At 48.4% G+C, this 26,946-nt stretch overlaps 4 protein-coding genes and 1 non-coding gene across 8 annotated transcripts in view; 3 read left to right on the top strand and 2 right to left on the bottom strand.

Annotated features, from left to right (window-relative positions):
- The window catches only part of syne1b (spectrin repeat containing, nuclear envelope 1b), a 59,184-nt gene extending 48,598 nt beyond the window's left edge, over positions 1-10,586 (bottom strand). Inside the window, exons 1-25 of one of the 4 annotated variants that reach the window (XM_049741229.1) lie at positions 10,486-10,586; positions 9,677-9,856; positions 6,661-6,722; positions 5,815-5,910; positions 5,470-5,553; positions 5,371-5,391; positions 4,698-4,790; positions 4,463-4,629; positions 4,177-4,373; positions 3,982-4,091; positions 3,551-3,583; positions 3,300-3,407; positions 3,090-3,227; positions 2,810-2,974; positions 2,599-2,711; positions 2,358-2,526; positions 2,185-2,281; positions 2,088-2,108; positions 1,690-1,892; positions 1,302-1,466; positions 1,053-1,205; positions 833-976; positions 566-733; positions 343-501; positions 40-204 (exon numbers count right to left, since the gene is read on the bottom strand). In XM_049741229.1, the coding sequence (XP_049597186.1) occupies positions 40-204; positions 343-501; positions 566-733; positions 833-976; positions 1,053-1,205; positions 1,302-1,466; positions 1,690-1,892; positions 2,088-2,108; positions 2,185-2,281; positions 2,358-2,526; positions 2,599-2,711; positions 2,810-2,974; positions 3,090-3,227; positions 3,300-3,407; positions 3,551-3,583; positions 3,982-4,091; positions 4,177-4,373; positions 4,463-4,629; positions 4,698-4,790; positions 5,371-5,391; positions 5,470-5,553; positions 5,815-5,910; positions 6,661-6,722; positions 9,677-9,743 (2,898 nt within the window). In that variant the 5' untranslated portion in view covers positions 9,744-9,856; positions 10,486-10,586. Of the gene's footprint in view, positions 1-39; positions 205-342; positions 502-565; positions 734-832; positions 977-1,052; positions 1,206-1,301; positions 1,467-1,689; positions 1,893-2,087; positions 2,109-2,184; positions 2,282-2,357; positions 2,527-2,598; positions 2,712-2,809; positions 2,975-3,089; positions 3,228-3,299; positions 3,408-3,550; positions 3,584-3,981; positions 4,092-4,176; positions 4,374-4,462; positions 4,630-4,697; positions 4,791-5,370; positions 5,392-5,469; positions 5,554-5,814; positions 5,911-6,660; positions 6,723-7,646; positions 8,440-9,676; positions 9,857-10,485 lie in introns of those variants that run through there. The other 3 variants (XM_049741230.1, XM_049741228.2, XM_049741227.2) reach the window with 3 other exon arrangements.
- A 457-nt stretch (positions 10,587-11,043) lies between these two features.
- Positions 11,044-11,116, bottom strand: trnar-acg (transfer RNA arginine (anticodon ACG)). Its single transcript has one exon. It is a non-coding gene; the product is annotated as a tRNA-Arg (tRNA).
- A 347-nt stretch (positions 11,117-11,463) lies between these two features.
- Positions 11,464-13,579, top strand: LOC125980853 (galectin-8-like). The gene is made up of 6 exons (XM_049740449.2): positions 11,464-11,660; positions 12,151-12,489; positions 12,567-12,659; positions 12,736-12,827; positions 12,907-13,093; positions 13,173-13,579. The coding sequence occupies exons 1-6, from the start codon at positions 11,634-11,636 to the stop codon at positions 13,323-13,325; spliced, it is 891 nt and encodes a 296-aa protein (XP_049596406.1). The 5' UTR covers positions 11,464-11,633; the 3' UTR covers positions 13,326-13,579.
- Positions 13,580-14,014: 435 nt separating this feature from the next.
- Positions 14,015-15,715, top strand: myct1b (myc target 1b). Its single transcript, XM_049740450.2, has 2 exons — positions 14,015-14,388; positions 14,955-15,715. Exons 1-2 carry the CDS (start codon positions 14,334-14,336, stop codon positions 15,437-15,439), a joined length of 540 nt encoding a protein of 179 aa, XP_049596407.1. The 5' UTR covers positions 14,015-14,333; the 3' UTR covers positions 15,440-15,715.
- Positions 15,716-15,865: 150 nt separating this feature from the next.
- tulp4b (TUB like protein 4b) lies at positions 15,866-26,773 on the top strand. Its single transcript, XM_049740448.2, has 15 exons — positions 15,866-16,299; positions 16,811-17,001; positions 17,157-17,426; positions 17,525-17,653; positions 17,831-17,992; positions 18,117-18,297; positions 18,412-18,519; positions 18,576-18,733; positions 18,812-19,271; positions 19,733-19,856; positions 21,368-21,512; positions 21,597-21,690; positions 21,783-21,926; positions 22,140-25,309; positions 25,381-26,773. The coding sequence occupies exons 2-15, from the start codon at positions 16,984-16,986 to the stop codon at positions 25,495-25,497; spliced, it is 5,280 nt and encodes a 1,759-aa protein (XP_049596405.1). The 5' UTR covers positions 15,866-16,299; positions 16,811-16,983; the 3' UTR covers positions 25,498-26,773.
- The last annotated feature ends 173 nt before the right edge of the window (positions 26,774-26,946 follow it).

The following is a 26,946-nucleotide window of genomic DNA, read 5'->3' as shown; positions in this document are numbered from 1 at the left end:
GGGTAGCAACCAACAAAAAGCGCCATCCCGCTTCCTCACCGTGTGCTTTTTGAGAAGCTCCTCCGGGTTGCCGCTTTCCATCAGACAGCTTTCCGCCATTTTCAAGATTTTCTCCAGCTCCAGCCGCGACTCGTCAAACCTCCTCATCAGGCTGCTGTTCGCCTCCCCGCGCTTCCTCCACTCGCTCGCTTCCCTAAACATGGCCTACATTGCGACAGATGGAGAAACATTTGCTCCTCAGCTCCTTGTTGGATAACACAACATTGCGCATCCGAGCGCGTTAAAAAGTTTGCAAAAGGTCAATTTTAGTCATGCCTTTTGAAAAGCACAGGAGCTCTTTACCTGTGAGGAGGCTTGGAGGTCCGCCACTCTTTTCTGCAGGAGGCTCAAGTCCATGTGCTGCAGTGTTTGACTGGTGTCCATGAGCTTCAGGATGCTCTGGTGGTTCCTCTCAATCACCATCAGACACTTCTTGCAGCTCTGCGTGGCAGCCGCCAGCTCCTGCAACAAACGAGGCGTCAGCCTAACGTGTCCCAAGATGGACCGAAGAACTCTGAAGCATCACCTGGATCTTCTGGTTGAAGTCCACGGGCCCCTCTGAGTCTGTGCCGCTCGTCACGTGGCCCGCCTTCTCCAGGGCCTGGTAGAAGCCAGTGATGTTCTTTTCCATTTCTTCCAGAGGAGCCAAGAGGGACTGAGACTCCTTTAGCAATGGCAGACATCGCTCTCTCACCTGAAGGCGTGATTGAGACGGTGACTTTGATTCTTGTCATTCCAAGTCAGAAATTTGCATTCAGCACGCCTGAAGGGAATTTGAGCGGCATGGCCGCACCTTGGCGAGCTGCTCTTTGATGGAGGTCATCACAGACGTCATCTGAGCCAGCTCCTCCTGCGGCGTGTCTTTGCTCAGCAGCTGAGCGGTGCGACCAGCCGCCTTGCACGCCGCCTCCATGGCTGGCACTTTGTGCTTGATGTCCTTCGGGGGAGGGGAGGGAGGGGGGGGTGATGCCTTCGTGCTTGACGTCAACAAACGTTACATGAGCTGCCTTTACCTCCACGTCCTGAGCGAATGCGCGGACGTTGAGGAAGGACACTTGCACGGCGGCGTTCATCTTCTCGTCGGTGGCGTCCATAAACATTTTCAACGTGTTGATGCCGTCCTGATAGTCGTGCCTCAACTTGTCCACCTCATCTGCTCTCGCGTACTGACAACAAAAAGCCAACGGTGATTCCAATCCCCCGACCTCTACTTTGACGCGTTAAAAAAAAAAAAAAAAAAAAAAAAAAGAGACTTTGTTTACGTATTTGACTTTGACGAAGAGCTCCCGCCATCGGCCGTTGAGAAGGAGGAGCTGCTGCTTGAGGTCTCGTGACACGCTGTCGTCGCAGGTCTCGATGAGGAAGTTGCCTGCGTCGTTCATGTCCATGTGCTGCTGGACCCAGTGGGACAGGTTGCGGAAAAAGTCCTGCATAGAGACAGACCACTGAGGTTGGAGCGGAACTATTCACCATCTTTTGGCACCGTAGTGCCTTTAGACAAAAGTAGTGCTTTGCCAACACGTGGCATCTTCACTAAAGTAGTGCTTTGCTGGCATATTGTGGTTATTGTAAACCTTTTGGGGGTATTTATAACTGCCGGCCTGTCAGGCCCTACATTTTCGTATCCTTCTTGACTTTTTACGTGCGTACCCGCTTGGAGGCCTCGGACTGGTTGAGCGCGTGCTCAGCGTCCTCCAGCCAGGCCTGCAGAGCCGCCACGGTGGCGCTGTACTTGTCCCAGTTGGAGATGACCTCCTCCAGCATGCTGCGAACGCTGCGCACCTCCAGCGCCAGGTTCTTCCACTGAGCCGCGGCGTCGCCAAGGAATTTGCTCACGCCCTCCGCTTCGTCAACTACCGACGCCGATAAAGCATGCGGAACATGTTATTGGCCGTCCATCCGTTGTGCCAAAATTCGATTGGCTTTTCTTGTTAGTTCGTATCATCAAGTAGGAACAGGAACTGAATTATGTGAGGTGTTATTTCAGAAAGAAGGATGAAAAGCGCGAAGCAAGTTAAAAGATGCCATTCCATTTTTTTGGGACTTACCTTTGGAACAGGTCTTAGACTCTAAAAGATGAAATGTTGTTTACGACAAAACTGACATGCAGGCGCCGCCGTAATACGAGCGGTCAGAGAGACTTACTCGAAGCGTCCGACTTGACGTAGACGTCCGCCGCTTGCTTGAGTGCCGAAAAGAGGACGTCGTACTGCTCGAAGAACCCGCGGCCCTCGATGAACGTCTACCAAGAGAAGATCCCAAATGAAAGCGTTTGCGCCGTCGCGCCTCCGCAACTAACTCACAAACGACAAACTCACCAGGTAACTCTGCAAAAGGAGCTCCACTGCGTCCCGCCTGCCGTATTTAACGATCCAGGATTTGAGTTTGGACTCCGCCAAGAGCAGAAAGGCCATCAGCCTATACTTCATCTCACAGAATTCCAGTTTGATCAAGTGGCCGTGTGATGACGTAGACACAAAATTAAACCTACAGATTGGAAAGCTGCTTGACTTTTTTCCCCTCTTGAGTCACCAAACGGTGAGCGGGCAGGCGACTCACCGTTCGGCCATATCTTGGAGCTGTTCCGGCGGAAGCGGGACGCCGTTGACTGAGCCGTCTCGGTGGATCTGCTGGAAGGGTTGCCTGTGCGATTCCAGATTTTTTAACACCTCCTGAAACGCAAAGAGTTGCATTTACTCAGCGTTTCCTTGTTTTCTAAAACAACAACGGACGCGTCTCCTTCCAACAGCAAAGTGCGGCGCAAGCTGACCTTATGCTGCTCCAGTTTCCTGCGGAGAACGTTGGCCGTCTCCTCGTGAGCGTGCTGCATGGGAACCTCCTCCCTCAGGGCTATCTCCGCTCGGTGCAGCCAGGCCCCGATCACCCCCAGAGGACCTGGCAGGGACTTGTCCAGGTGGATGTGCCAGTCCAGCAGCTGCGTTTGACACCCACCAAAAAAAAAAAAAAAAATCAAGATTCTGTCACACGGGTTCATATCGCTCGTAAATATCACAAATAATAAAGCAAGGACGTCTCGAAGGGAGCCCCACCCTGATGGAGATGCGATCCCACGCCTGCTTGACCATAGCCTGATCCACGGACAGCTTCCCGTCCTTGCGGACCGGCTGCAGCAGTGGATCCGTCTGCTTCTTCTTCATCTCGTACTGAACGCGCAAGTTCTTGAAGGCCTGCGCAAAAGGCAACCAAAGCGGTCGGGACACACGGATGGACGTGACAGCAAGCGACTTTCCCGGAAGTACCTGATACTTGTCAGTGAGGTTGCCCTCGGCCGCTTGGGCTCTCAGCACGTCTCTCTCCAGCTGGTCCAGGAACACCTTCAGCTCCCTCAGCATCTTGCGCTCCTCCCTCTATCAGGTATGAGATTTCGCAAGAGGTCGAACATACTTTTGGCTTGCTAATTCTGCGCCGTGAACACTTTTTTTAGAACGCACTTTGCAGAAACAAAAGCTCGGAGGCTTAAAGACCGAAGAGTTGAGGAAAGCCAACCTACCTCGAGCATTTGCTCGATGTCTTGAGGGGCAAGCTATCCGGCGGAAGGCGGCCAAGCACACAAGAGAGTCGCATCAGAGAAAAAAGCAAGGCGGCGGGGACGGACGGCACGCGTCACTCAGCAAGCCCGCGGCTCGCCTGAAGCACGCCAGGTGACAGCACAAAGGCGGGAACGCAGCCCGGGCGCAGCTTTAATGTGCACGCAGGCGGATGGAGAAATCAAAGGATAGCAAACCAAGCGCTCTTGCGTTAAAAGTGCACGCACAACCAGAAAAGCTCAGCACCGCTCGTTTGCCACGACGTGAAATGAGAAGAAGGCAAGTAAGACGTTTGAATCGTGAGAAAGCGATTGGAACAGATTTGCAGGAAACCAAAAATGGCATGAGGTCGCATGAGGTCACTTGAAGTCACGGAGGCGGGTTCAAGAGTTACCTCATCGTGCCGCCCGTCGTTATCCGAGTGGCGATGGTCGGGGTAGTGCTTGAGGAACTGCGCCACGTACGTCATGATGGACTTCTCGTCCGGCTTGTCCACATCCACGTCTGCCGAGCGACACAAACGAGAGCCATCAAACATCCGATCTCTCCCTGGGCCATCCAATTGAAGAAGACCCGACTCTCCCGACACCTTCTGGATCCAGCAGACGAGGGATGCCTAGTTCGTTCTCCGCTAGCGCAAAAGCCTGCTCCAGATTCTCCTTGTGGCTTCTTGAGCGCGCCGCCTGCATGTCGACCAGGTCGGGCCGGATGGCGTACACCAGCGACTGGAAGGCGAAGCCGTCCCGCCAGCTCGTGCCAAAATCCTTCACCTCGATCCCGTGATGCCTGTGGAAAAGGGTTGAGACTCGTTCATTCCGGACCAGAGTGAAGTGCAGTTTGGAAGTTTTTGTAAAAAGCTCTCCTGGTGGACTTACTTGGCGGCGGTGCACTGGACCCATCTGAGCAGCGCCTTCTTGGCGTTGCCCTGAAACTTAGCAACTTTTCTCTTCATAGGAGGACTTCCCGTTTCGGAACTCTCCACAGAGGAGTTGCTTGCGGACAAGGCCTGGAGGGCTGGAAGGTTGCTTGTCAACTCCTCAATCTGAGGAGGGAAAAGACGGTGTTTATCTGGAGCAAAGATCCCGGCTGTATTCTGAAGAATGAAAAGACCTGAAAGTAAAGGATGATGGTCCATATCAACCCAAGGACGATGGATGGCCGTCCGTCCGCAATGTCCGTAGCGTGAATGTTAACCAGTTTGATCTGAAACAAAAGCCACGCATCTGTTATTCCCCGGAAGAAGGCATTCACCGCTGAAGTTTAAAAAAAAAAAAAAAAAGAAAAAAAAAAAAGCTTCTCGGGTTTAGCACGCTTCCAAATGTGCCAAGTTGTGCCAAACAAAAAAAAAACACAAGGCATGATAGCAACAAACGGCGGCTAACCGACACAAGCTAGCGGCTCATATTACACAAGCTAGTCCTGTTAGGCTATGCTAACTCACTTAGCATTTATAACCATTGAGTCACATCACCCATCACCCCTCGCTCGCCAAGATTTTAGGCCTGGCACACTCTGCACGGACTCACAACGTTGCTGCCTGGAACCATGCTAGCAAAAGGTTCCTTTTCAACAAGCCAAAGCAGATGTCAGCACAGCAAATGTGACTCGGAGAACGTATGATGCAAAAGAGACTTTTTAATTGGCCTTTTTTAATGAGTCAGCTGTCGTGAATCGCAACGTCTCTGCTGCATGCGCCGCATCCACCGATCAGCACGTCATGCCGCTGTGCATCAATCGAAAAGAAAGCGAAGAGTTGCCGAGCGGTTTTGCCGGTGCGACTGACCGGAGATCCTTGATACCGACACTGAGCGCACACGTGATGGGAGACAAAGGAAACAAATGTAAATATCTGTCATGGGGGGGCAAGCAGAAAAATGCTTACCTTCCTGCCCTCCAGGAATTTGAGCGCGGTGCCGATGTTCGAAACCCAGTGGATCCGCTTGAGCTGGCGGCCTTGCTCGGAGGGCTGGTGAAGTCCACACAGATCGTAAAACAAACAAGAACCATCTCCAAAAAGTCTTCAAGCTCCGCCATGTTGATCAATATTCGTATAAAGTAGCGTAGTATAAAAGCAAAACAGGTTGGATTCTGTTTTGTACATGGAAAAAATATCTTGATTATTACCGTTACCTGTAAAGTCTTGGAAAAAGGTCAAGTTGATTTCTTATTTTATTCTTAACTGATTCTGGGCAACTTCTGATGTGTATAAAAAATAAAGTCAACTCACAAGTCTTTGACCCGACAGCACTTCCAACAGAGCCAAGAGCTTCACCCCATCTTTTATGTCCTCGAAAAGATCGTTGACTTCGAGCGGTGGTTTATGCTGCAAGACAAGGCAAGAAGAAGACAGACTGCAGTGTCCACAATGCCAGACGAATGTTTTGGCGCCTCCTCCGCTGCCACCGTGCCCGACCCGCCTGAATTGGACGTGCGAAAGGACATTAGCATGCCAAAGCGCGGAGAGGCCCCACCAAATGCTGCTCGGGAAAAACAGGCTTGTTAGCAACAAGCACCCAAGGGCTGAAAAGATGGTTTCGTTGCCTAGGCGATGACTTGACACATGTGGCACCCATCCATCCATTTTTTATCATTTTCTTTCCAAACCCCCAAAATGGGGTGAATGTAGAAAAAAATCCCAACGAAAGCTCTTCCTCCCATTCTGGAAAAAAAAAATTATCGACCCACCACGGGAAGGGCGTTAGAGTGGAAACAACCGTGGAGTGCACTGGAAAAGGTGCCAAGTCATTCAAAGTGAAAAGATGAGCGGATCATTATCATCATTTTTCATGAGCTCTGTCTTCACATTGTGAAATTCTGGACCAAGCGTGGGCACGGCACGGCCACTTCGCTTCACTTTCCCCGCCGCTGTTATTTAAGGCTCTTAGTCGAAGCGAGGCGGCTGACATCAACGGCGGGCGCTATTTTAGACGGCAGCCTGCGGGGAAATGTCCTCGCCCCGTCGTTCTCCATCTGCACATACTCGCTCGAAACAAACGTCAGTGCGAGCTGCTACGACCGGCGTATGTGCACGCTGGCCGCTCGCCAACGAAGCGGAGAAGAGTCCGACTCTTACCTTAGCCAAGTGAGAGTTGATCCATTTGGTGAAGGTTCTCTTCTGCACGGCTTCTTGCTCATCTGCACAAAGAAGAACACGACATCGTCAGAAGCAGACAAAGGTTGAAATAAACTCTGGCTGTGAAAATCAAGCAATAGCAATCAGGAGTATAAATCATGAAAAGAGGAAGACGCGTTGTGAATAATTAAAGAGACAATCGAGTCGAGGCACACTTTGAGGTGATCAAACGATCGTCGCTCGAAGAGGCGTTGTTCTCAGACAGCAAAGTTCACATCGAGTCTGGTCCGTTTACGACCTTTATTTGGACGTCACTTCGGTCCGCGTAGGAGTTTGCCGTCGTAATCTTGCGTCAAACCGGGCCACTGTTTGGTTGGTGCAATCAAACCGTGCCCGAGTCTGTCCGTAACCGTATGGACCGATGGGCTCCTTTGGGTTTGAGTCGGGATGTCTGGATTTTCAGACCTGAGCAAAGCAGCCGCACGCTGACTGCAGTCTCGTTTCGTCTCAGCTGTCGTTTACAGCTAAAGCTGTTTGGGGACGGCTCCGTCACGTGAAACCTTCAAGAAACTGTCGTTGGTGGATAGCGTGACGCAGCTTTATATGCCGTTTCTGACTGGAGCGACGACTCTTCCATCCATCCGTCCGTGCGTGCTGATACAATGTGAGGTTAATTAGCTGTCCGGGAGCACTGCAGCAGTAAGCCTGCAGCGGCAGCGAGCAACTGTGCAGCTCTCAAAAAGAGGTCATGGTAGGAGATTAGCGGCCGCCGCCTCCTTTGTGATTCCATCAATAGCCCCTCGTGCATTATGCAGCAGCTTCGGTTTTTTTTGTTAGCTGTTATTTTTTACTCCGGCCCCACCGACTCGTCGGCAGTCACGCTCACAAGACGTGGTGGTTGTCAACGCACACGGGATGCCCGCCGGAGCGTCAACCGATGCGGCGTCCGCCAATGACAAAGCGCTGGCCACCAAGCGAGGACTTACCCCGCAGATACTGAAAGAATCCCGTGACCAGATTCAAGGAGGTCTTCCCGGCGCAGGCGTCCTTGTAGCGAGCCATTCGACAGCCCCATGTGTCAAAGGAGCAACGTCCACGGTGGGTCGCCCCCGCCCCCTCCTCAAAGCAGGAAGCGGCTGGCTGGAATGAATACAAGCCCCCCTCCCCTCTCTAACGCGTACACACACTCTCCGATGGCTGATTTACGACGGCATGCTTCCGTGCGGCCGTGGCATTCCCATCCAGAGGGGCCGCGGATGTGGAGCCGCCGCCGCACCGCCGTGTCATCATCACAGCAAGCACAGTCAGATAACCGGCCACACATCGGCGGCTCAGCCAATCGGCGGCCGGCAGATGATGATGTCACGAGTTTGGTTCACCGAGAGGCTCTTTTAGCTAATCTTCCGTAACTGACACCTCATACTACTAAAACACGCTAATGTAGCCCCCCCCTACCTCCCACCACAAAAATGGATTATCAAAACTGCAACGTATAATTCATAGGAACAAAAAGTAATTTGTAATTTACTTTGACAGGTGACTTTTAAAAAACTGACTGAGTTTTACTTGACAATTGTTATTAAGATAATTAAGGTTTATAATGTATGCTTTCTATACTTTTATTTAAGATATATATTTTATTGAATACATGTTATTTTTGTGGCACTCCTCTATTTTCACTTTAAACTAATTGAAAGGAGCGTAAAAAGCTCAATAATTCATCGATTCGACAGCTAGTCTACCATCTGCTCCCAGTCTGCCATTGTGACAGCAAATGAGAAACCCCCCCCACCCAACAAAACCACCACGGGATTTCCCCCCGTAGCACTTTACTTTGCTTATTCTCTCATCACTTGACGTCGCTCTTGTGCATAGAACACGATAATGCGGGAAAAAAACCTCCTTTCCTCTCTCAAGACCACCATTGATGTGAAAGCTTTTCTGCTAAAAATAGATCAGAGCTGCATATTCTATTATTGGTGCTCTGTACGCAGATGCTGCAACTGGACCACCAAAAAAAAAAAAAAAAACTATTTCAGTAAAAGATGCCCGTTGGCACTCTTCACCGACACTGACAAAGAGATGTTGCTCAGGCGCTCAGTCCAGCACATGTTGCTGACACTGGAGTGATGATGTCACACATACACATTGTATAAAAAAAAAAATAAAAAAATAAAAAAACACAACTGGTATTTTTTTATTTTTTTGGGGGGAGAGGGCACTTTGAAAATACAAATGATTGATTTTGACACCCTTCCTATCCAGATGTAGAACCACAAAATAAAAAAAGCAATTTTAACCCAATGTCACACTTAGAGAATGACAAGTCACCCTAGCAACTGTGAGGAAAGACTTGTGGTTGTGGTGCCAAAGCGCTGTGGCCGTTTCTGCTTTGACGGAGCTTCCTGTGCAAACTTCGCCCGCATTCAAAAGCGCGTTACATTTGTCACCACATGATGACAAACTTCTCCTTCCATACAAACTTGAAATAAAATGAAACAGAAGGGTACTAAATAAAGGGTACTAGGTTCAACTCACTGGACTGATATTCAAATTTTTGACAAAACATGACTGGAGGGAGTGGGGTTCCCTGCCTTTGCAAAGTTAGCATCAATACAACAGGAATGCATCCCTGAGACGTTGATACGGTTCAAGCTTTTAGTTTTCAGCTATCGGAATGATTGGAATGACTTTCACTTGGCCACTTGGACAAAAAGTGACAGGAGTGAGGTTGCACATTGGGACAAAGTCAGCACTATGTTTTTGATATACTGGGAGCAGTTTTTCACAATTTGACTGATTGCCACTCGCCCGCTGATGTTAGCTTGTGTGTCTGTGTGTGTCTGTGTGTGTGCGTGTGAGAGTGACTTGAGACTGGCCCGCAGCCCAGCCACTGAATCAGCAGCACGCCCCGTTGCAGCAGCAGCAGCAGCACAGAAGAACAAATACACACACACGCACGCACACACTGACACACGCAAACACAATTGAAATGAGTAGTTGGAAAGCCACTCACCCTGCAGTTTTTGCATCACGTGAGCGATGTCCACACATCCCGTGACACAACGCCTCGGACAGGCCATGGCGAGGTCTCAGAGGGTGTGTGTGAGAATGTGTGATAGTGTGTGTTGCCTGTGATGCGCCGGTAACGTCATGGGTGTCACCGTCCAATGGCTGCGCTTCCTCGTTTCATAGCCTGATGGGGCAGAGAAATGTTACTTTTGTTATTCAGCCATCCATTTTCTATACCACTTGTCCCCACATTTCCATGATAAATATTTTAATAGAGTGAGTAACAAATAAAAGCACTTCTAAAGCTGGATGTTAATAAAATGTCCAGGTGGGATTTAAATTCGGTTTACAATGTGAAATAACATTTACAAAAGACAAATACAGCTGGCCATTCCTGTATTATTGTCTTCTTTCTTTAATTCCATAGCAAAATGTCCGAACACTTGATTGTACTTGTGTGTACTTTACCATTGCTGCTGCTGCAAAATAAAGATCGCAGGTGCCCCAACTGCAACGAACTGTTAAGTTTAACCATGAGAGAGGACACTAAAATGAATTGAATCAACCCGTACGTTTACTGCTGATTCTGGAGGAACTAGCTTGAACTTATTAGCCTCCAGTAAAAACAAAAACAAAACTTCTCGAATGATGAAGTTGCTGTGGAAGTTTACGCACATTAACAACGACAGAAGAAACGACACTTGAATGGACTCCACGCCCTCCACCCCGCCCCTAACAAAAACTATTACGTGTTGGACGACTAAAACACTGAAAAGTACACAAACACGAAGGTTTAGGTTGTTGTTTCTTTACCGTTATTGCGTTCGGATTCATCCGGGTAGCTCATGCCAAGATGCACACCGGAAGTGAGCGTATGTTGCCGGGTTTCCATGGTAACGCCACCAAAAAAAAAAAAAGATGCAGTTGCATCTTCATTTATAACAAACATGAAATGCACCTCTTTTACCTTGGGGCTGGCCAGACATTTGATATGTAGGGTTTGATTTTTGTTTTTTAACATCGGATTGGGTTTTCTCTTCTTTCAAATCTTCTGTGTCAAAACACAATCATGTGCCTCCATCAAGTGGACAAAAGTGGAGCTACATCACAAAATGAACAAAACCGTTCTATATGTATTCTAAGTATTTAATTCTAAAATGTTAAATGTCACAATTATTTATATGTATGTTTATATATATTATAATCTTTGTTAATGCATTTAAATATGAAACAGCAGAGTGGTCAATGAGCTTTGAAGGTGGAAAACGCAAAACCCAGAATAAAGGTACGCATGCAACAGGCAAACTCCACAAATCGGAGGATTAATCCAACCTTGTATCTCGTAATTCAAGTGCTGCTACAAAATAAGCACGAGCTAGCCAGGAGTCGAACCTAGAATCTTCTGATCCGTAGTCAGACGCGTTATCCATTGCGCCACTAGCCCCGTACAAACTATTTCCCCAAAACGCCATTCAACCAGATCGTCCTATGTACAAACGATGACAATTATATTAATTAAATAATTTATTGATATAACATTTCCAGTAAATAAACATGTTCATTTCATGTAAGAAATTGGAAGAAACTTGGATATGGAGCATTCTGACACAAACGCTTGCAACACAGCAAAACACGATGCAGAACTTTTTTAAAGCACTTGCAGCGTCAGCCAACGCCACTGCAAAGCGACCTTGGAAGCTGACAAAGCTTTGCTTGCCTTGCAGCTTTCATGCCTTACATGTACAGTCGTACTTGGCAAGGCGACCCAAAGTGCGTCACAAACAAATAAAACACAAACGCCTTCCAAAGTGCTGCTTGACCCATAACGGGATTGCCGGACGCCTTTGCGTGCAATTGTCGGGCGTCGGAGCGAGTAGACACGTTTGCACATTTGCTTGCAATTGTCAGGCGTCGGCGCCAGTTGACCCGTTTGCCCATTTGCGGGTGCTTCGTTCTTCACAATGCGAAACTGTCACTGGAAAATTTTGGTAAGTTCGCAGCATTCAAAGCTAAACGTTGTGTAGGAGGTTCTCAATATTCAGTGGCCAAGACTAGAAAGCGAATATAATTTTTGTGATTTGGAACGAACACTTTGCGAGAGCTACAATTTTGTCTAGTCATTTCAATTTCAACTTTACGTCAACATCTAATTTTGCAACACGTTTGACTAGTCATTCCAATTTCAACTTTACAATGTCAAAAATCTTGACTCAAGATCCACAAAAATACCATTAATTTTCACAACATTTTTCGAAAAGAAACTTGATTTTCACGTTTTTTCCCCCATGTGTGCTTTTATATTCAGTTCTGCTTTAAAATGGTTGAATGCGCGTTTGTGCATCAGCGACACGCTCTTTTTTCCCCCTTTAATACGATTCCGCCACTAGAGGGTGCCCACTTAATACACGGAGACGCAAAGCTGAGGGAGCTGCTTATATGTTTTGTGACTAATTGCATGACTTGTCCCACTTTTGTCAGGTGGCCATCGCAGTGGCTGTCATAGTCGTGCTGACTATCTCGATCACGCTGCCGCTGCTTCGCATGTACGGCGCACTCGGCTCCTCCAACAGCAACGATCAGGATTCCGAACCTGGAATTCAATTTGATCCGGATGAATTCAAACACAATGCCAAACCCAATGCCAAAGAAAATAACAAGTCCACTCCCCGTCTCAAACCCACCGTGGCAGTCGCACCCGTTGTGCAGCAGCCGACTCTCTACACCGTCATGACAGCCAACGAGAACGCGTTGAACTTGACGGAACAACTGGCATTTGAACTCGTCAATCAGCTGACCATTGCGGGAAAAGTCGAGTTTGTGAGTGGTCGTCGACCTGGAGGGAGGGGCTGACACCATAATGACGCTCACCGTGTCTTTTGTTTCCTGTCAATCAGAAATTGCAACAAAGCAAAGCGGCGCATCAAAACCTACCGGAGATCGTCTGCTCGAGCAGACTCATGATGATGAATGCTGCAGATTATGGGGGGGTAATTTTTTGTTGTGTGTGGCGCACATGCTACTGCTTTTTTGTTGTTGTTACTACACCCAATCTTTTTTCCCCAGACTAGCAATAATCTTGTCGGGGACCTGATTCAACCTTTCAAACCTGGTCGGCGCATCGTTGTCAAAGGGAAGGTCCATAAACACCCAACATGGTACCCAGCCAAATCCCCGCCCCAAAAGGCTGTTACCGTGACAACCCGACTATTAATTTATTGTGTTTTTGTGTTGCAGTTTTGCTGTCAGCCTGGACACAGACCAGTACCACAATGACAAGGTGGTGGCCTACCTGAACGCTCGCTTCAACTACGATAACGAACGGTACGTGTTTTTGCGGCAATGCCGCACGACTGGCAACGTCATGATGCATCCGGATCGCTCTCAGACCGCCTTCCCGTTTGAGGAAGGCAAATTCTTTGAGGTAAAAAGCAAAATCTGGTCCCTCTCGCCGCTGCCGCTGCACGCCGCCCCTTCGCTCACACTGCCGTCTTGCTGTTCAGATGGTCATCATGGCTGGCGATGACAATCGCTCCATCACCATCAGCATCACCGGCAATGCCACCTTCACCTACACGTCTCTAGTCGAACTCGACACAGTCACACACGTGAGAACAATGGGCGACATGAACCTGATTGATGTCTGGCAGATGTGAGAATCGTGACGACGCATTTTCTGCATCATCTCCAAAAAATGTTTTAAAATTTTTCAGTCAATTTAAAGATAGCCCATCAGCCGGAGATTGTCCTGAATGAAACAAGCTCCAGAATGGTTAGAATTGAACCAAGATTAATGTTAAAGACATGCTATTGAATGAATGAGAAGACTGAGGCTCTAGAAATGATGTGGAGCTTTTGAAATTGTATTTCTTGTATTTATGGATTTCTAATAAAAAGCATTGCAAAAGCACATTGTTTCTCCATTTGAGTCCCAATAAAGCATGAGTCTTATGTGGAAAGGGGCTGAGCTACCCTCGGGACAAATGCCACAATAAAAGTCTCTTCACGCGTTAGCAATGGAAATGTTAATACTAACAAAAGCCGACGCGATCTGTATAAATCCACAATGGCAGAATATTCACTTAACGTGCAAGAACACATTCTCTAAATTGCCAAATCAGATTCGTAAGAAACTTGATCCATGGCAAAATAATGGGCAGAATAAAACAATAGCAATTTAAATGTTGATGACGCATTTTAGCCATTGCGAAAATACACTAAACTTTCTGAAATTTGTCAAGACGAAATTGAATAGGCAGCAGTACAGCATGTTCTCCAAAGGTTCTTTTGTAGCTTGGAGGCGGCATGAAATGGAAAACACGCCAACAATGGAAGGAAATCCCCACAGGGACTGCGAGCAAGAGAGCCAACAGTCACCAATCGCGGACGCTTCCATTTCGGCTTCTTTTTGTCTTTCTTAGTGACGCATATTTGATGATAGCTGCAAAAGGATCAAATAAAACACAAATAAGTCGCCGTTTATTTCGTCGAGAAGGTAATCAATCTTAAGGAAATGATGAAGAAGGGAAACCAGGCGATGTAGATAAGCGACGCTAATTTTAAAAAGGGGGGAAGGAAGCGTGACTGCAAAGTTTCCTCCAGAGCCAGTTGTGCAAGAAGCAGAAGCTGCTCTGAAAGGTGCTGGTGGAGAAACACTGGCAAAGATGGCACACAACCAGACCGACCCCTTTCTGGAGATACTCCGATCTTTTAATACGGGTGAGTGAGAGCGTTTTTTTTTTGTTTTGTTTTGTTTTGGATCTGAGACTTTGTTGGTCAACACTTTTGGAGATTTGTCGATAGTCGAGACGATGTTTGTTGTTGAGCTTAATGGCTATGCGCTTCTTATTTTTTCTTATAGCAGTAAATATGTTTGGGACATGAACATCTTCACAGGTTTTGAGTGAAAAAAAATCGTAATATGGAAATAGAAGAAAACTCTAATGTTTAACTACTAATTATGTTGGGAGTGATTTTTTAAAAGTTTAGTCATATTTGTTTCCAGTGATAAAGGAAAAAGGCAAGCCAGTACTAAAAGTGTGAGCCTTTTTTTTAATCACACACAAAAAAAATCTTGATTAAAAATCACTTGGAAAAACGATTAAAAATTGATAAAAAATACACCATGAATAAAAATAAAACAGCTTTTCACTGCTCCTAAAATAGAATGAATTTTGACTTCCAAACTCACCCTACAAAAGCACCCAAAGAGTTTTTTTCATCTATGTTGTGATTTTTCAATGAATTGGCTGCATGCCTAAGGCTCGGCATTGTCTTCCTCCCAGGCGACATGATCCTGGCCTTCTGCTTGTCGGTGTTAGTGGGCTTGCTTCTGGGCGCCCTGGTCTACGTCCTGCTGACGTGGGCGTCCCGCCGCCGGGCCACCGCCCGAATCACCCGACGCTCGCGCAAGAAAGCCGGCAGATCTTCGCACTCGCAAATCCCGGCGGATGGCCAGCTAGGCCTGTACCGTAGCACTTTCCTCAGTGTCTACCGCCAGCCATCGCTGGAGCCGGTGGGACCTGTGGGTAGCAAACTGGGACCGGAGACGTCCACCTTTCGACCTATGCCCAGGAAAGGCAGTCTGGAGATGGCAGAGGACACCCGGGCGAGCCCGGCCGAGGACACGACCGATTCGGCGGCCCTGGTCCCTGACAAGCGCCACTCCTTCTGGCTGGGTGGGAACGGACTCAAGGGGTTCCTGCCCTCGCAAACGCCGCCGCCTGCCTATAACAGCATCATCCATGCGTTCCAAGAGTCCTGCACTTGAAGCCACCCACAGTCAAGTCATAAAAAAATTGAAGATTCTATCCGAGGGAAGGCTGTCGCTTTAACGACGCTGTGAGGCGTGCAATTTTGAGATTTGCTTCTAAATACGGTGGCTTTTTGAGATGCGAGTGACCTGACTTAAACTGAACATGTGCCTTAACATGTGCCTTAGCTTCCTGCTAACATATAATGGCTCGCTAACAGTTAGCATAGATGGTTGACAATTTAAGCAAATTAAACACAAATGTTGGAAAAATGTGTGTAGGCGGATCTTCTAGCACTCACAGGCCTGTATTTTTTATCCTTGACAAAAAAATTACCAATATTACTGCAATTCTTTTCATTAAGAAGCAATGCGGTATGTCTGCAGAGTGAAGAATTATAGCTTGATTGCTCCTCATTTTCCACGCACACAATTGTTGCAGGTCAATTTTGCCCTGAGCCAAGAATATCCCGTCTGTAACAAATGATGAACTACAGATATTTTTAACATGTATTAATATCCTCGAGGATCAGAGATCTCTGACCTTCATACGTAAACACTTTATTCTTAATAAATACTCCAGAGAAAAAAGGAAGAGTATTTATTTTGAGCTACTTCAGCAGATGCCTGCGTCAGGGCGCTCAGGCGCTTTTTTGTCGTATTTTTCGTCTCAACTGAGTCCGCCTGACAATTCGCCGCGCATTGAACGAGTCGACTTGGCTGACTGCAACCGGCTCAGGAGGCAAGCAACCCCGCCCCTCGCGCCTCGCGCTCCCACCTAAAGTGCGCAAACGGAGGAGCGGACTGCAAGGCGACAGACACGCTCGCTGCAGCCAGCCAGCCAGACAGCGCCTGGATCGGAATCATCAGCATCATTGGTACGTCCGACTCCATCGTACTTGTCCTTCGAATGCAAATTTCCATTATTAAAGCTAAATGATGCTCGTCTTGCTGTCTTTTTCCCCCCCACCGTTAGCATATTCCGCTGTATTTTCCGCCAGTCAGTCAAAAACAAATGCAGGCAATTTCTGCCATGAACATGCACACGGATGAGGTGAAAATTGAGGATCTGCATGAGTGATGGGGTGACGGCAGAGGGTGTGATGATGTCAGAATCGGATGAACAGGCTGTGTTGGTCGGCATGGCGACGGGCCAATTCTATCAGTGCGGCGGTGCTGCTGTTGCATAGAGACACATTTATATAAAGATGTAATATAAAAATAAATAAATAAATAAATAAATAAATAAATAAATAAATAAATAAATAAATAAATAAATAAACGACTGAAGGTTCATGCTGCGGAATGATGATTATTTCCCTAAGAGTGTCATCCCTTATACTGTAGGCTGGATGAAAAGATACTCATTTAAATCTTTCATTGCAACAGGAGGGAGACGTTTGGGCTAGTGGCGTCAAACTCTGAGCCGAATGGTCGCCAAGGCCTTCACGTCCACTCTGGGAGAGACTAAACGAGAAAGCCAGACCATCGCCAGCGTCCATTGAGGGCTTGTCATCTGAATGGAAACATGGACGCCTTCCACGGAGGCTTTTTGACTCAACATGTCCAGAAGCTATGAGGTAGGTGATCCACCAGACCTCTATTCCGCCAGATTCAACTTGGAAGTGTCATTGCAGCCAATTCTGAGCCAGCTGTACGGCGAGCAAATTCAAGCGTAGCTAATGAAGTGTCCGGCGAGGCTGGCCTAACTCAATCGTGTCGTGTCTCCGTGCAGCCAGGCCACTCAGTAGGGATGTTGGCGGCCGTGGAACACGGTCCCATCCTGTGCAGCGACTCCAACATCCTGTGCCTGTCGTGGAAGGGCCGCGTGCCCAAGAGCGAGAAGGATAAGCCCGTGTGCCGCCGGCGCTACTACGAGGAGGGATGGCTCGCCACCGGCAACGGCCGTGGCGTGGTGGGCGTCACCTTCACCTCCAGTCACTGCCGCAGGGACAGGAGCACCCCGCAGAGGATCAACTTCAACCTCAGGGGACACAACAGCGAGGTACGACTTACGCGCGATCTGCGTTTCACCATGGGTACCAAATGCGTTCCGTTTGAAGGTACCAAATAGTTGGTATTTGTTGCTCGTTTGTGTCGAAGGTTGTGCTGGTGCGTTGGAATGAACCGTTCCAGAAGTTGGCCACGTGTGATATGGAGGGAGGAATTTTCGTGTGGATTCAATACGAGGGCAGATGGTCTGTGGAGCTGGTCAACGACAGAGGAGCCCAAGTAAGTCTTTGTGGCAAAAAGGTCCACCACCATGCAAGCACGAGTCACCTACTTCTCTTTTGTATTTTGCTTCAGTCCTTCATGTCATCAATGTTGACAAAGGGCCAATTGGGCTTGTTACGTTTTGGCAGGCATTGAAGCATCTCCGCGTTGTGACCTTTGTACCGCCTGCCGCAGGTCAGCGACTTCACGTGGTCCCATGACGGAACTCAAGCTCTCATCGCCTACCGCGACGGTTTCGTGCTGGTGGGCTCGGTTAGCGGTCAGCGGCACTGGTCTTCGGAGATCAACCTGGAGAGCCAGATCACGTGCGGCATTTGGACACCAGACGACCAGCAGGTGGACACACTACTGAAATTCTCTTATAAACACACTCACAAAACCAACCGTGATCGACTGTCAGCTTGAAAAAGGTCGGCGCTTGTCGGTAAAGAGCTGTAGCAACATGGGAGGCGCGTTTCAGGTGTTGTTCGGGACGGCCGACGGCCAGGTGATTGTGATGGACTGCCACGGCCGTATGCTGGCCCACGTGCTGCTGCATGAATCCGACGGCATTGTGGGCATGTCCTGGAACTGCCCTGACTTCCTGGTGGAGGACAGCACCGAGAGCGATACCGACTCCGACGACAACTTCCTGCCTTTAGGTACCCGGCCGGCCCTTAAGCGCTTGATCTTGGAAGACTGGCAAGTGGCTTCATTGGAACTTGTGTGACCGCATCTGGCTAACATTTGCTGTGGCTTGATGTTGATGCATTTAGTGCGGCGAGTCAAGCCTTTGTTGACGGTCACCTTCTTATCGGGTGAAATCAGCTTGATGAACAACTACGATGACCTGTCCCCCGCTGTCATTCGCTCGGGCTTAAAAGGTACGATAAAGGAGATGCTTGTTTTGGCCTGCTTGACCCCCCCATGACGTTTCCAGACGTGGAGGCGCAGTGGTGTTCCCAGGGCGATCTCTTGGCTGTGGCCGGCATGGAGAGACACGGGCTGCCTTCCGACGCTGGCTTGACCAGGAACGCTCTGGTGAAGTTCTACAACGTGCAAGGGGAACACATCTATACTCTTGAAACGCCTGCACAGGTACCAAAGGCTTTGAGGGATGTTGGCAACTTGGCAGCGACCCCAAATCACCCGCTTAAATTGCACTGGTGGTTTCAGCGACCCATCACCACCATCTGCTGGGGTCACCGGGACTCGCGGCTGTTTCTGGCCTGTGGTCCGGCCCTGTACGTGGTGCGCGTGGAGCACCGCGTGGCCAGCCTGCAGCTGTTGTGCCAACAGGGAATCGCCAGCGCCCTACGGGAGGAGAAGGACGTGGGCAAGCTCAACATGCCCTCGCTGCTCTGCTCCTACGTCACTACGGCCTTCATCCCCACCATCAAGCCCCCAATTCCGGACCCCAACAACATCCGAGACTTTGTCAGCTACCCCACAACGGGCAATGAGCGGCTGCACTGCACCATGAAGCGGGCGGAGGACAGCCCCGAGGCAGGCGGCCCGTGCTACACCCTCTACCTGGAGTACCTGGGAGGCCTGGTGCCCATCCTGAAGGGCCGGCGCATCAGTAAATTGAGGCCCGAGTTTGTCATCATGGACCCTAAAACTGACACCAAAGCGGGTGAGGAGGCTGCACTTCACTCAAAGAATAGTGTATTTGTTCTCTTCTCTTGTTATGCAATTGAAACACCAGAGGTTTGTCCTATTTTTAGATTTTAATTTCACTCCTGAATTAGTTTACAATAACAAAAAACAATAGTAGAATGATTTTTTTGTTTGTTTTGAACCTCTGCCGTGTCAATTTTGCCCACTCTTTTACTAATCTTAAGTCTGGGCCACACTGACCTCAAGGGAGTTAAGTTCTGTAGCATGTTGCAGTTCTGTAGATGTTGCCCCTTTTGGGGCCATTTTGGATTTCTTCGGATGATGGCATTTGGTCACAGATTTTTATCTCTTTTGGCCGACTTTATTTTGTTAAACTGGTTCTGTCCAAGTAATTTCTTGAATGAATGTATGGAGATCATCAGGCTTGGGTGCGGTCATTGGAAATGAACTCAGTTTTCTTCACATGTTCTCTTTTAGTGGAGGTGTGCGTCAACCCCATGATCTCGTACGCTGACAGCTGCAACTGCTCCGACTCGAGTGATGTGGAGTTGAGCGATGAATGGGTTGGCAAAAAGTCACCCAAGTTTTCCAGGGGAAACAGGTGGGCGGGCCTAACGACCAAGCACGTATTCATATATATTTATAATTGCCTATATTCATAGTTTGAAGCTTAAAGAGGTATTTTAAACCCGTCTTGCGGCATTACTCTTATAGAAAAAAATCAAACAGATGATTTGAATCACAAAATTCTATTTAGCATTTTCCACTAGCTTGATGATGTTAACATTTATGGCAGGGGTCACCAACCTTTCTTAAACCGAGAGCTACTTCCTGGGTACTGATTAAGGCAAAGGGCTACCAGTTTGACACGCACTTCTGAAATAGCAAATTTGCTCAATTTGGCTTTCACTATGTGTTATTATTGTCATTTCCAGTTCATATGTAAGTGTGATTTTAACAAGAATAGCAAAAATACAGTCAAACCTTGGTTTTTGACCACAATCCGTTCCAGAAGGTGGTTCGAGAAGCGAATCGGTCGAATTCCGAATCTATTTTTCCCATTACAAATAATGGGAATTTTTTTTATCCGTTTCAAGACAAAACACCCCGCCTTTTTTAAGCATTATTTTTCATTTGCGCATATTTGTCCAATCGCGCAACTGCAGCTCACCGCCGAACGTGCAACCGTAGCGCGTCGCCCACCGCGCAACTGCACCACGCTGGTCGCATTATTGTGACAGAGCCGTCGCTGTAATTTAGAAAATATTTTTAAAGTCCTGATGTACTTTCAAAAATGTAAGTGGACCTCAGTGCGCAGGGAGCTTAATTAGGCCCGATCGCCCAACTGCAGCGCACCGCCGAACGCGCAACAGTAGCACGTCGCTGACCGTGCAACTGCACCGCGCTGGTCGCATTATTGCGACAGAGCCGTCGCTAAAATTTAAAAAATATTTTTAAAGTCCTGATGTACTTTCCAAAATGTAAGTGGACCTCAGTGCGCAGGGAGATTAATTTGGTTCGATCGCGCAACCGCAGTGCGCCGGGCGCTCACTGTCGCATTGCTTTAAGAGCGTCTTTGTGTTTAAGGATGACTTTACTGCTCGCACTTGCTTTCTTTGGAGGCATGATTAGGGGTTAATACAATCGTCAAAGTAACGAAAATACAATAACAACAGTCAGTCGGCATCCGGGCCGCGAGGTCGGGTTTTCTCGGGTCCTCCCGGCTCATCTCGCGAGGTTCGACCTCCGAATTTTGTTCGACAACTGAAGCTAAAAAATCTTGAATTTTTTGTTTGAAATCCGATTTGTTCGAGAGCCAGGACGTTCGAAAACCGAGGTTTGACTGTTAAATAAATAGATGCATCTCACTGACAAGTGCCGCGATTTGAGCTAATTTTAGAACAATCCTGCGGGCGACTAATGCGGTCCTCACGGGCGACCTGGTGCCCGCGGGCACCGTGTTGGTGACCCCTGATTTATGGTATACAAAGCTGATTCAAATGATCAGGATCCTTATCAGGTTTCTGCCGAGCGTTCCGATTTTTACGCCATTTAAGTCTGACTGTATTGATTGATAAGATAACAGCAAATGATATTAATTTTGCTGCATAGAATGAACTTGGAAGTGCGCAAATCTCCAAAACTGTCCCGCGCCCACCAGGAGGGCCAGCGGTCCCCTCGGTTGCCATCCAAGAAGCCGCTGGTTCGATCACCCAGCCTGACACGCCGGGAGTTTTCCATGGACGGACTCACCGAGGTACAGCATGCGCTACCTGCTAGCACATAGCATAAGCAGTAGCATTTTTATTTTGAGACCATCTTCCATCACTGTGCTCTGCAGCACAATTACTTGGCTCAGGTTACATCCAACATTTGGGGGACCAAGTTCAAAATTGTGGGACTGGCTTCGTTTTTGCCTGCCAATCTTGGCGCAGGTAAGTGTCGTTAAAAAAACAAAACATTGCTACAGCAGCCATCACAACTTGGCTTAATGTTGGCTGAGTGTTGCTGTGTTTGGGTTTTTCAGTCATCTACAAGACAAGTCTGCTTCATTTGCAACCGCGGCAGATGACCATTTACCTGCCGGAGGTGCGCAAGATATCGCATGACTTCATGAGCCTGCCTGTGTTTAACCCCAACGTGTTCAGCGAGGATGAGGATGACTTACCAGGTTCATCATGTATCAACACCTCATATGTCTTTCTTGTGCTTAAAGCAAAGATGGCTTTTAAAAGTACAGATACTTGTTTCAAAACAAACTGGTGAAGGTAAAAGTACTGATTCAATCTGTAAAAATAAACAAATAGTAATCCTAACAAATGAGCACAGAAACAAAGTCGTCGTACTTGTTGGCTTCCACTAACCGACTTTTCCTTGTGTGAAGTGATGGGCACATCGTCAGGAGACAACCCGCCCTGCACTGTCAACATTCCCATCGCTCCCATCCACAGCCCGGCTCAGGCCATGTCGCCCACTCAGAGCATCGGCCTGGTCCAGTCTCTCCTGGCCAATCAGAACATTCAGCTTGATGTTCTCACCAATCCCACGACTAGTGCAGCGGCGGTGGCCGCATCTGTCTCCGTCCCCGTTTCTGACCACAGCCAGACTGCCGCACCGTATCCCGTTCCGGCCAGATACCCAAATCCCGGGCAGGTGATCTTCAATAGGCTGGAGATAGGTCCGCTTCTACCTGGTACGCTACCTCCCCCGCCACCGCCTCATCATCCCCCGCCGCAGCCGCGGCCTCAGCCGCCTCGCCAACAGCAGCTGCAGTCCAGGCAGCAGCCGCAACCCTCGCAGGCCCAGCAGCAGCAACGGCATCATCTTCAACAGCTTCACCACCAACAGCCTCCGCATCAGCAGCAGCACCAAGTCCAGCAGCACCAACAGATGCCGCAGAATCCACCACCGGTGGCGGGCAACCACCAGTTTCAGCAGCAGCAACAGATCCAGCAGCAGCAGCATCAAATGCAGATGCAGCATGAACAAATGCAACAGCAGCAGCAGCAGATGCAGCAACAGCAGCAGCAGATCCGCCAGCAGATTCAGGAGATGAGACAGCAACAGCAAAAGCTCCAGCAGCAGCACCAGCAGATCCAGCAGCAGCACCAGCAAATGCAAAGGCAGCACCAGCAAATGCAGCAGCAGCTGAAGATGCAAATGACGCTGCCCCCGGCGCCCAGTGGCTACCCCACCATTTCCCTACAGCAAATACATCTCCTGCCTCCACTCCCTCTGCCGCCAACCACTGAGCCCGGACTGGACCGGGAGCACGTGTTGAAGCCAAGCCTGCCTCGGACTTTACCCCCTTCTTTTAGTACCAGAGATGGTGGTTCTGTGGAGATTCAGGTGAGGAAGGTGAATCCTCCTCCTCCGTACCCGGGTACGGTGGCATCAGCGGCAGCCACGGCGGAAGCGACAGCTCAAACACTGGTCACGGACTGTGACAGCCCAAGCATCCTGGCTTCGGATACCTGCCTGAAGAAGGACGACTTTTTGCTTCAGCCAGTGACCATACAGTACCCAACACCTCTCGGTTATGAAAGGATCACCACGTTCGATAGCAGTGGCAACGTGGAGGAAGTCTGCCGCCCCCGGAGGCGCCTCGTTCGCAACCAAAATGCGTACACTGCCCATGGCTCGGCCACGCTGAAGGTAACCTCCTCTGAGAATGAAAAGATTCACCTTCCCTACAGCTCAGCAACACTCAGCCGTCTGTCAGTCCCACGGTACTCCATACCAAGTGGCGACCCGCCCCCTTATCCCGATCCGGCCAATCAAGTCCCAGCTACCCTCGCTCCTCCGCCACAGAGATTGGAGAGCAGTCTGATTCATGCCACTCTGCGCCGCGACCGCCGCGACATGACGCTCAAAGTTCCCTCCATGATGGACACCTCCAGGACACTTCCTACCAAGGCCAAGATGAACAGCGCGTTGGGTTTGACCTACCAGCAGAGGTTGCCCACAGCGTTGTACACATGCACACAGTGCAGCAGCAACAGCAGCAGCACCAGCGTTAGTGTCAGCGGAGGTGGGACATCCAGTAGCGGCATTGCCGGTGGAACAGTGGTCAGGCAGGACTTCCCCCCAGGCAAAGGAGCACACCACAGCACAATCATTGTCCACTCCAAAAGCCCCTCCCAATCATCCTACAGCCTCCTGGGTTCCACGGACACAAACCGGGATAGAACCGTGTACGTGAACTCCGCCTTCACAGAGGACGAGACTCTGAGCCAGCACTGTCACCTGGACAAGCCCGTCCGGCAGATGACCCTCGGTGACGTCGGCCTCATCGCAAAACGTCCTCCACCTTACCAGTGGGACGCCTCAGCCGCAGAGGAGTTCTGGCTCGCCCCAGAACAAACTATGCTGGTCCCGCCGCCGCCGCCTCACAAACCACCTCCTCTCATCCTCGGCCAGGCCCAGCACTTAGACGTGACACGGCTCCCGTTTGTCCTTACAACTAAGCCCCCATCCAGTCCTAGCACGAGCACCCTCACCTTCCCATCAGGCTACCAGATATCTCTTTCTCCCTTCCCTCCCGGAGTGGGCCACAGCAGACCTCCCATGCAGACCTTACAGAACCCCCCACCGCAGTGTGCTCCACGCGAAGTGGTTCTACCTGTTCCATTTGCTCAACAGGACTCCAATTTGGTTTTATCGACAGGGTATTCCACAAGCCTGGCTAACTTGGCATGCTGCACCCTTCCCCCAATGTACCCGGGGGGCAGCTCTTGCGCCGGACTTCAGTTGCACGCTGTCAACTTGCATCCATGGAACCCATACCCCTGCCCGCCACCCAGGCAGGACCCTCCCGCACCTCCTCTTCCAACCAAAACTCATCAGATATTAGAGAAGCCGATTCTGTCACCACCCCCTCCGACTGCACCACCTCCGCCACCCCCTCTGCCCCCTCCGCCGCCACCCTCCGAGTTACCCCCCTCTAAATGCGTCACAGAAGATCTGGCAGAGTCTGGGAACAGCTTTCCGGAGCCACCATCTCTCAACGAAAGTCCTGTCACGCAGGAGTCAGACCGCTTCAACAAAAAAAGTCGCAAAAGACTGGACAGCCGAGCCGAGGAGGCCAACATGTCCTCGGTGTCCAGAAAAGACGGTCGCGCGCTGTCTGATTTCAACTCTCTGATCGCCAGCCCACGACTGGGCAGCAGAGAAAAGAAGAAGCCCAAGGGACCCCGGGAGCAACTCAACAGAACCAAGAAGATGAGCCGGGCTGCCAACGAATTCCAGGACAGCTCAGAGAGTGAGCCAGAGCTTTTTATCAGCGGCGACGAACTGATGAACCAGAACCAGAGCAGCAAGAAGAGCTGGAAGAACAAGCGTAGCCTTCGTATGGCCAGCGAGCTGGAGGAAATTAAGTGCCGCAAGGCCAACGAACGTGAGGACCGTAGTTTAGGCAGCCAGGGCTTCGTCTACGTGATGGCCAACAAGCAGCCTCTGTGGAATGAAGCCACGCAGGTCTACCAGCTGGACTTTGGAGGACGGGTCACACAGGAGTCTGCTAAGAACTTCCAGATTGAGCTTGACGGCCGACAGGTATTTTGATGGCAAGTTACGGGTGGCACCATTTGGTTCTTTACTGTATTTACATCCTGACAATTCTTTAGGTGATGCAGTTCGGACGCATTGATGGGAACGCCTACATCCTGGATTTCCAGTATCCCTTCTCGGCGGTCCAGGCCTTTGCCGTGGCCTTGGCCAATGTGACTCAACGACTTAAATGAACTTTTGTTGTTGTTGTTTTAATGACGCTTACACATCTTACCAGTATCTGTTGCACCATTTTGGGCTATTTAGCACCATTCTACATGGTCACACTTATGACATGAGCACTTTGATGAATGTTCGAAATATTCTATTAAAACAAGTCTGAGCCTCCCACAAATAAGCTACATTTTAACTAACCCCAATTATAAGGTTGAATTATATTTAGGTCAACTATAGTATTACAAATTCCATACTGAGATGCAATGGCATTATTTGGGATATATTTTGAAAGAAAATGTAGTCTTATCAAATATATTTCTACTTATCAAATATATTTCTACTTTTTTTCCGTTTTGTTTACCTATTGTTTACACACTATGACGAATGTATTAATGAGTGTCAGAGTTTGTATTTTTTTTTTTTATTCATTGTACTTCTATGAAGTGGTGCATATATTATTAATCTTTAATCCCAGTCCAGCCTCTGACACCAACTTCAACAATCAACACGAAATTTGATAGATGTGTTTATAGTAACAGAACAAATAGAAAAGTGTCAAGGATGTTAATTTGAATCATTTTTTAACCATTCATACAGGACGTTTTTGCAAAAACCAAGAACTGGCTTTGTGTTGTGACGCTACTTGAAATATTCTATTGGAATGTGACAGTCAGTGCTAATTGTGTGCTACCAACTGCAAAAAAAAAAAAAAAAAAAAAAAAAAATTACTTGCTGCAGTTTTTTTTTTTTTTCCAAGTGCAGTGTTCCCCCTCTGTTCACCCCCCCGGCACCTTCAAAGGTAATGCCAATGGATGCCACAACATGGCAGCAAAGCACTTTTTTTTTCTATAATGTTAGAAATAAGACTGTGACGAGATGAATATGTGGCGGAACACTGTACACTTTTTACGCATAGATTTATACTTTTGCACTGATAAAGGTTTATTGATGATGTCAGCATAGAAACATTGCAACAGGATTCAACATCAGATAATCGTGCATTTTCGAGACCAACTGTTAGACCTGGTGCTAATGTACAAAGAAACTACTTTGCTCATGATCGCTTAAGATTGCCTTTAATGTCATGCTGCTCTCGAGTTTTTTTGTGACTACGTGTGTGTCAGTGATCTGCAATATTGATTTATGATATATTGTTAAGTTTTCTTTCTCCTATTAATTTGTGTTTAAAAAAGCAAATATGAGATGTGACAATAGATTTAAATTTGAAATGGACCCTTAGGCTAGATAAAATATTATAAGTAAATAGGTAAATTAAAGATTTATTCAAAATGTTTTGCATTCCACTTTGTCTTATTTGATTTCCATATCAAAATGCTGGAGAATTCCAAAACTTCCATTCCATTCCAAAAAAAAAAAAAAAAAAATAGATGGTTGCTTTTATATTTAGAACTTAATTATTTTTATAGAATCTTTTTCATTGTAAGATTTGTCATGAACTCACCTAA

This window comes from Syngnathus scovelli, chromosome 14 (assembly GCF_024217435.2).
Source record: "Syngnathus scovelli strain Florida chromosome 14, RoL_Ssco_1.2, whole genome shotgun sequence".
NCBI lineage: Eukaryota > Metazoa > Chordata > Actinopteri > Syngnathiformes > Syngnathidae > Syngnathus > Syngnathus scovelli.
Note: the sequence above shows the minus strand (reverse complement) of the source record. Positions and strands in the feature narration are given on the sequence as shown.

Excerpts from the sequence above, each read along its gene's own strand:
- LOC125980853 (XM_049740449.2), top strand. The coding sequence starts at position 11,634 with ATGCGAAACTGTCACTGGAAAATTTTG. Across the intron at positions 11,661-12,150 it reads ACTGTCACTGGAAAATTTTG|GTGGCCATCGCAGTGGCTGT; the intron begins GTAAGTTCGCAG and ends CACTTTTGTCAG. Across the intron at positions 12,828-12,906 it reads GTCCATAAACACCCAACATG|TTTTGCTGTCAGCCTGGACA; the intron begins GTACCCAGCCAA and ends TTTGTGTTGCAG.
- tulp4b (XM_049740448.2), top strand. Across the intron at positions 17,993-18,116 it reads GGACACCAGACGACCAGCAG|GTGTTGTTCGGGACGGCCGA; the intron begins GTGGACACACTA and ends GGCGCGTTTCAG. Across the intron at positions 19,272-19,732 it reads TAAAACTGACACCAAAGCGG|TGGAGGTGTGCGTCAACCCC; the intron begins GTGAGGAGGCTG and ends GTTCTCTTTTAG.
- myct1b (XM_049740450.2), top strand. The coding sequence starts at position 14,334 with ATGGCACACAACCAGACCGACCCCTTTCTGGAGATACTCCGATCTTTT. Across the intron at positions 14,389-14,954 it reads ACTCCGATCTTTTAATACGG|GCGACATGATCCTGGCCTTC; the intron begins GTGAGTGAGAGC and ends TCTTCCTCCCAG.